Source organism: Salvelinus sp. IW2-2015, unplaced genomic scaffold, assembly GCF_002910315.2.
Source record: "Salvelinus sp. IW2-2015 unplaced genomic scaffold, ASM291031v2 Un_scaffold1859, whole genome shotgun sequence".
In the NCBI taxonomy this organism is placed as follows: Eukaryota; Metazoa; Chordata; class Actinopteri; order Salmoniformes; family Salmonidae; genus Salvelinus; species Salvelinus sp. IW2-2015.
In genome coordinates, this window is record NW_019943224.1 from 45,882 (window position 1) to 54,104 (window position 8,223).

The window sequence follows — 8,223 nt, forward strand, 5'->3', positions numbered from 1 at the left end:
CTCTAGAGCAATCATCAACTAGATTCAGATTGTTTTTCTCGCGTGGATGGTCAGGGCCAGACAAATTGAATACATGAAGCCCAACCAATAACATTTTTAAACATAATAATTTCAAACCTTGCTTACATTTGTATATGATCACATATACATATATATATCTTATGCGTGGGAATGCTTTGGACAAGATTTTCTAAATTCACATCACTGGACTGATTGGCTGGTGTTTTACAGTCTTAAATCTCCTACAATAAAAAATTATACATTATTAGATTTTTTTACCAGAAAACTTAGGGGGCCAATCAAAACCACCCACGGGCTGCCAGTTGGGGAACCCTGCACTGGAGCCGACCCCACAAACCTCTTCAATATAAGAGGATACATATGCAAATAAAAGATGATTGATCAGATTGTGATGTCATGCTCTGGGCCAAAAACTCTATCCCACCTGAATAGGCTGAAAATATATTTTTAAAGTGTTATTTCACCATTAAAAACTGCTCTGCTCCTTTGACATCATAAGATGTGTTTACATGTGTTTTATTTCTGTGGTTTGAAGTTGACTTTCTTCAAAGCAAGAGAACTCTGTCCGGTGTCAGGGCTGTGATACTTTAACTGGTGTGTCTTCAGATTTGATGACTGACTGAAACTTTTCCTACATTGAGAGCATTGGTGAGACTTTTCTCCTTTGTGAGTTTGCTGGTGTCTATTTAGTGGTGCAACAGACTGAAAACCTTCCCACAATGGGAGCAGTGGTATGACCTATTCTGTGTGAGTTAGCTGGTGTGTCTTCAGACTTGAAAAATGACTGAAACTCTTTTCACACTGGGAGCAGTGATAAGGCTTCTCTCCTGTATGAGTTCGCTGGTGTGTCTTTAGATCTGAAGACTGATTAAACTCTTCCACACTGAAGGCAGTGGAAGGCTTCTCTCCTGTGTGAGTTCGCTGGTGTGTCTTTAAGTAGCTTGAATGACTAAACTCTTTCCACACTGAAAACATTTGTGAGGCTTCTCTCCTGTGTGAGTCGCTGGTGTATCTTTAGATCTGAAGACTGATTGAAACTCTTCCCACACTGGGAGCAGTGGTAGCTTCTCTCCTGTGTGAGTTCGCTGGTGTTCTTTAAGTAGTTTGAATAACTGAAACTTTCCCACATTGAGAGCAGTGGAAAGGCTTTTCTCCCGTGTGTATTCTAAGATGATTTTTCAGGGAATCAGGTCGCTTAAAGCCCTTCCCACATTGGGAGCAGTGGATAGGCTTCTCTCCTGTGTGGATCAGCTGGTGTCTATTTAAGGTCTGGAAAGAGGAAAACTCTTCCCACAAACAGAGCAGTGGAAAGGCTTCTCTCCTGTGTGATTATCTGGTGTTTCTTTAGTTTGCTTGGTGCCTGAAAACTCTTCCCACATTGACCACAGGGGTAAGTGTTCTTTCTTTTGATAGTCTTTTTGCGTGGTATGAGGTGAGTTGGACACACGGAACTGCCTCTGCAATCTGAGCAGGGGTGGGGCTTACAAGTGTGTCTTCTCAACTCCTCTGGCTCATAGAAACTAGTGAAGCAGTCCATGCAGTGGTGATGTTTCTGCTTTGAGTTCCTCTGTCTGTGTTGTTTATGTTTCCTGATGCTGTGGAACTGGGCTCACTGTCTGAACCTGGGTTGGAGCTCTCTCCTGTGGGAATATAAACAGATATAGGGTTAGAATCAAACAGAGCATTGGAGATGGTTTAATAGTCTTGTTGATGCAAGCGGACACCACATAAGAGTTTTAGAATCCGCTGTGGCTGCCAAGGCACCAATCTCTCTCCACACCTGAACTTACCTGGGTCAGTGATACTATCACTTCCTCCTCTTCCTCTAGATCTGGAGCAGACACTTCCTGTTCTCCTCTTCTTCTTTGACTTCTCTCTCCTCTTCTTCTTCTTCTAGTCCTCTCTCCTTTTTGACACCTCTCTCCTCCAACTCCTTGATAACTGCTTTCTCCTCCAGCTCTTCTTTGACTTCTGTATCCTTGTGTTCCTTTTCAATCTCCATCTCTTCCTCTTTGACTGCTCTCTTTCCCTCCACCTCCTCTTTCATCTCAATCTCCTATGGTCCTCTTTAACCTCCATCTCCTCCTCTTTAACTGCTCTCTTCTCCTCAACCACCTTTCTTCTTCTTTAACTTCTACATTATGTTCTTCTACTTTAAGTTCTCTCTCTCCCCCTATCACAATCACATTGAGTTCCAGTGGTTGACTGCAGTCCTCCAGCTTCACTGAGACCATCTCTGGATCCCTCTGTGAGGTTCTCTGTGATGGAACACCACAGCCAGAACCTGGGGACTCTATGGACTTGGGTTCAGCCATAGTAGGCCCATGTGTAGGTGGATCTGCAGATGGTTTAGTAAAAAAGCGGCAGATACAGTGGAGGGTGATTTTCACTCTGCTAAGTCAAGTTACATTCCAAACACTGATTTTCTAAGGTCATAGATAGCGAGCTAGCTAGGTAACTAGCTTCCACGTTTCTCATCACAGTAGAGTTGGCTTGCTAACTAACCAGAGACACCTAGCAAATTGTTTCTGTTCCGTATATCTGGTATTTTCTCTGAGGTGAAATCAGACTGCATGGGTTCTACTAGGTATCCTCAACTTGAGTTAGCTAACTAGCTACTAAAAAAGATGGTTGTACTGTATATGTTTCGCCTCTCAGCTAGTAATAGGCTGGACAATAGAACGAGTCAATTCACCCAAGGCTGAAAAACAGCAAAAGAACGATGGCTAAGCTGGAACACTAGCGCGAGCCCATAGCAAATTAATGGAAACAAATGTTCGCAGAGCCGTTTTGACTGGAGTGATGCTTAGAATTCAATTTCGCCTAAATGGCACAAAAAACGTATCCCTTTTTATTTTACCAGTACAATCTGTTCCTCGGACGGAACTGGGGGAAAAACCAACTTGTGTAGAAAGTAAATATCCGCACCTCGATGATGTCAACTGTGCTTATGTCTCGCGTAATGAGAAAGTAGGGAAAAATGACAACGTTGGGATATTTCTGGTCTAGTGATCGACGACAAACAAGCTCGCTGCCCAGACTTACATAATTACATTTTTAACTAGGCAAGTCAGTTAAGAACAAATTCTTATTTACAATGACGGCCTACCGAGGAACAGTGGTTAACTGCCTTGTTCAGGGGCAGAACAGAGTTTTACAGCTCGGGGATTCAATCCAGCAACACTTTGGTACTGGCCCAACGCTCCAACAACTAGGCTACCTGCCGACTTCAGAGTTCCATGAGTATCTTTGTTGTTTACATTTTAACTATAAACAACATGAGCAGTTCTGTAGTATCATTGCCAACAATAGCGAAGCAGGCATTGTGACATAGAACAATATGCTGGGAATAGAACGTTCAGAAGGCGAGTTGGTGCCACGGTCCTCAATAGAACTAATAGGAGGTGAAAATGTCCCTACAATAAGGCCTGTTTTTTCGTGATTACTTCAAATCGACGGCAAGCAGTTGGTAAATATGGTCATATTATTAAACTGGGCTCCACGGRGGATGCAATGAACTGGTTTTTATCAGAAAAAAAGCGTTGTTAAAAATGTCATGTGTCCAGCCTACTAGTAAGAAAACAAGCGCGGTAGCTAACGCTAACAGTAGATAGCTACGTTATTGGCCCTCGGTACCCGTTATTACACCATTTGCTCTATCACCGACGCTTGTCAATTGAAGTCATGCTTTAGGCACGCTCATAATTAGTTCAACATATCACAAACTCACCTTCAAACGTTGTGGCTAAAAGTCTTTATCGACAGTTGTTTGACTGAGTAAGAACACGCAAGGTTAAAAACCAAGGATGTAAACTTCCGGATGCGTTCTTCTTCTTCTTCTTTAATGGCGGAATACATAAAACAATGGTGTATTACCGCCACCTGCTGGATGGGGTGAAAACTAAGACTTCTTGTTAGTTTGGCCAGTTTAACACCTGCGCAGTGAAAGCAACATAATCCACCTTCTTTAAGATCAGTGTTTCAGGATCTCTCAACAGGTGAATTACATTTTCAGCTGGCTACGGTGTAATCCACTGCCAATTCCTCCTCATTTACACTATGTCCTTCAACAACGTGCACTGACTCCGCATAGGAGACCTACTGGACAGCTACTGCAAACTCCTTCAAACCTCACAGGGCACTCCGGGCAGTCAGGAACATGATTCCCAGCACAATTGCAGCACCGTACACTCTCTGACTCTTAAGCCACATATTTATTTTGTGCCCGAAAGGAAAGTAGTGGGTGCGTGTCGAAAGCGCCCTGCTATAGGTTAGACGGTTCTGATTGAGTTTCTTCCCCCTTCCGTTTCTTACCACACAACTAGGCCTACCATATATTGAGCTACCATACTGCGAGAGTTTGGATTTCTGTTTTAAAACCAGAGGATGAGTGTGAGCCGTATTTCACTGTTCATTTTACACAAATAATTGTACATTTTCAGTTATAAAACTGACGATTGTTTATTTTCAATTGTATTGTTGCTTCATGAGTTGTATGCGTTTGCTTACTGTGACTGTCACCCTGGTATTGGCTACTAATTAGCTACTTCCCAGGTCGTTTCTGGATAGTGCTTGTCAAGCGGGGGCGAAGGTCAATGTGTCCAGTATATACGCAGTTTCTCTGGATCCCCGCAAGGTTGGAGTTAGCCCCCCTCCCTAAAACCAAAAAGTATGCGGCGTCCATCTTGCAACAGCAGAGCCTTCAACCTAAAGGGGGGAAAGCTTAGGTCCATAATGAACCCAAATAAACACATTTTGGACAGATTTTGGGGCTTTGCCTCTTCCTCTCTGAGAAGGTTTTACAGTCCTTACCAGGAAATGCCTTGAGTCAGCCAATCATCGAGACAATATATATATATATATATGAGACTATTGTTTTAGCTAAGGTTCCTTGAGTCCCTGAGGATGGCAGTGGCGTTCTCTACCTCTTTTCACTCCTTTCTGAGCTTTCCCGCTCTTATGTTCGAGTGCATCAACCGGAGATTTGCTCTCTTTTCCAGGGTGTTTAATTACCGCGAAGCTGGTATGTGAGTCGCCATTTAGCTCGCTCAGGGTTTCTCCTGCCTACTCTAGATAACTTTCCTGTTATGATAAATCAATATCACATTTGTCATTTCTTTCCCCATTTATGTGGGCATAATATCAATTGAACCCAGAACTAAAGTCTCACATAATTTGGTCAGATGCTCGATTACCATGTATGTTTAAGTAGTGTTTTTACAAAAGATTAATATTTGCATAATCTGTGATGACGTTCATATGCAAAAATACGGTTTGTTGTTTCCTTAGAACTTTGTTCTGAGAATTTCCCAACAATCTGCAAATTGATTCCTTTCAATTGCTACCATGGTTATGCATATATATGCTGCTCATATCTTTTTATTTTTGAAACATTTACATTTAGGCCTGTCCATAGTTTAAATTATCATGCTGATATTTGGAAGGTCATTCCCTGTGATCCATAGCTTAGTCTATGAATTTTGAGAGTGGTTACATTTCTCCAGCCTCATCCCTCAGCTGTTTACCAAAAAAAGTGACCGCTTTGTTGTTGTTGAAATCAAAGAGTGCTCCTTTAATTAAAGTACCAAACTTTTATTGTATGAAAAAGCTTTTTGCTGAGTAATAAGTCCACAGTCACAAAGGAAGTTTATGAAGGCCTACAAGTTTTTAATCAATGCTCAACATTTTACCACGAAAATCATATTTTATGCAACACAAGAAAATGATAAGACTTTGGTCATGTTTATTCAGCAGCTTCTTTTCCCTGTAAGCAGAAATAAAGAATATAATGGAACAGTAGTAATAATGAACATGATAAATATATGGATAGACTTGGATAGAATATAATGGATCAAGTCTAGTGCTCAGCTTGGATTTTAGATGTTGAAGTACTATATATATACACTGCTCAAAAAAATAAAGGGAACACTTAAACAACACAATGTAACTCCAAGTCAATCACACTTCTGTGAAATCAAACTGTCCACTTAGGAAGCAACACTGATTGACAATAAATGTCACATGCTGTTGTGCAAATGGAATAGACAAAAGGTGGAAATTATAGGCAATTAGCAAGACACCCCCAAAAAAGGAGTGATTCTGCAGGTGGTGACCACAGACCACTTTCTCTTCTATGCTTCCTGGCTGATGTTTTGGTCACTTTTGAATGCTGGCGGTGCTCTCACTCTAGTGGTAGCATGAGACGGAGTCTACAACCACACAAGTGGCTCAGGTAGTGCAGCTCATCCAGGATGGCACATCAATGCGAGCTGTGGCAAGAAGGTTTGCTGTGTCTGTCAGCGTAGTGTCCAGAGCATGGAGGCGCTACCAGGAGACAGGCCATACATCAGGAGACGTGGAGGAGGCCGTAGGAGGGCAACAACCCAGCAGCAGGACCGCTACCTCCGCCTTTGTGCAAGGAGGAGCACTACCAGAGCCCTGCAAAATGACCTCCAGCAGGCCACAAATGTGCATGTGTCAGCATATGGTCTACAAGGGCTCTGAGGATCTCATCTCGGTACCTAATGGCAGTCAGGCTACCTCTGGCGAGCACATGAGGGCTGTGCGGCCCACAAAGAAATGCCACCCCACACCATGACTCACCACCGCCAAACCGGTCATCCTGGAGGATGGTGCAGGCAGCAGAACGTTCTCCACGGCGTCTCCAGACCTGTCACGTCTGTCACGTGCTCATGTGCTCAGTGTGAACCTGCTCTCATCTGTGAAGAGCACAGGGCGCCAAAGGAGAATTTGCCAATATTGGTGTTCTCTGGCAAATGCCAAACGTCCTGCACGGTGTTGGGTGTGTAAGCACAACCCCCACCTGTGGACGTCGGGCCCTCATACTACCACGCTCCTATGGAGTCTGTTTCTGACCGTGGGACACATTGCCATTTGTGGCCTGCTGGGAGGTCATTTTGCAGGGCGGTAGTGCTCCTCCTTGCACACAAGGCGGAGGTAGCGTCCTGCTGCGGGTTGTTGCCCCCTACGGCCTCCTCCACGTCTCCTGATGTACTGGCCTGTCTCCTGGTACCCGCCTCGCTCTGGACACTACGCTGACAGACACAGCAAACCTTCTTGCCACAGTTCGCATTGATGTGCCATCTGGATGAGCTGCACTACCTGAGCCACTTGTGTGGGTTGTAGACTCCGTCTCATGCTACCACAGAGTGAGAGCACGACCAGCATTCAAAAGTGCAAAACATCAGCCAGGAGATATGGAACTGAGATGGTCGGTGGTCACACTGCAGAATCACTCCTTTTTTGGGGGTGTCTTGCTAATTGCCTATAATTTCCACCTTTTGTCTATTCCATTTGCACAACAGATGTGACATTATATGTCAATCATTATTTTCCTAAGTGACAGTTTGATTTCACAGAAGTGTGATTGACTTGGAGTTACATTGTGTTGTTTAAGTGTTCCCTTTATTTTTTTGAGCAGTGTATATACTATAAGACTATATCATATTTTTTGTTGTTGTTGCCCTACTTGAAATGTGCTTCTGTAACGGATGTGAAATGGCTAGCTAGTTAGCGGGTACGCGCTAATAGCGTTTCAATCAGTTACGTCACTTGCTCTGAAACCTAGAAGTAGTGTTGCCCCTTGCTCTGCAAGGCTTTTGTGGAGCGATGGGTAACGATGCTTCGTGGGCGTCAGTTGTTGATGTGTGCAGAGGGTCCCTGGTTCGCGCCCGAGGTCGGGGCGAGGGGACGTACTAAAGTTATACTGTTACAATTCTTAGAGATCTTCAATACAGTTGAGTGTAAAAGGTCAGTATGACCTCTGAGAAGACTGAATCATAGGTGGTGTTGATGTGGTCATATCTAAACATTGTCAGGTATAGGTTTAGAAGCAGTTCTGTACCTTTCCAGAGTCACGGGTCTTGGCTCTGAGCTTGTTGACCTGAGTCTCAGCGATGTCAGCACGCTCCTCAGCCTCCTCCAGCTCATGCTGAACCTTCCTGAACTTAGACATTGGCTATTGGCTGCTTCCTCCTGGGTGAGAGAAAGAGAGGTCTCAAGAAGAGTGCCTTCAGGCCCGATGACGTGCTCAGTTCTAATCTGCAGCAACTTCCAGCTTAAAGGGTGAACTTAATGTAGAATATATTTATTATCATACAACACCATATTGGAGATTCTCAGAGCTATGTATCAATAGGCGGTATATCTCTTGCGATCGTAGCGCAGAGTAGCGAAGTCGAT

At 43.7% G+C, this 8,223-nt stretch overlaps 1 protein-coding gene and 1 long non-coding RNA gene across 2 annotated transcripts in view; both read right to left on the reverse strand.

Annotated features, from left to right (window-relative positions):
- Positions 1-215: 215 nt before the first annotated feature.
- LOC112072228 (gelsolin-related protein of 125 kDa-like) overlaps positions 216-8,223 on the reverse strand; it is a 74,025-nt gene continuing 66,017 nt past the window's right edge. The window contains exon 3 of the mRNA XM_070439706.1: positions 216-1,661. Within this exon, the coding sequence (XP_070295807.1) occupies positions 1,519-1,661 (143 nt within the window). The 3' untranslated portion in view covers positions 216-1,518. The remainder of the gene's footprint in view (positions 1,662-8,223) is intronic.
- LOC139024776 (uncharacterized) lies at positions 5,670-8,011 on the reverse strand. Its single transcript, XR_011476140.1, has 2 exons — positions 7,886-8,011; positions 5,670-5,785 (listed from the first exon to the last, which is right to left on the reverse strand). It is a non-coding gene; the product is annotated as an uncharacterized lncRNA (long non-coding RNA).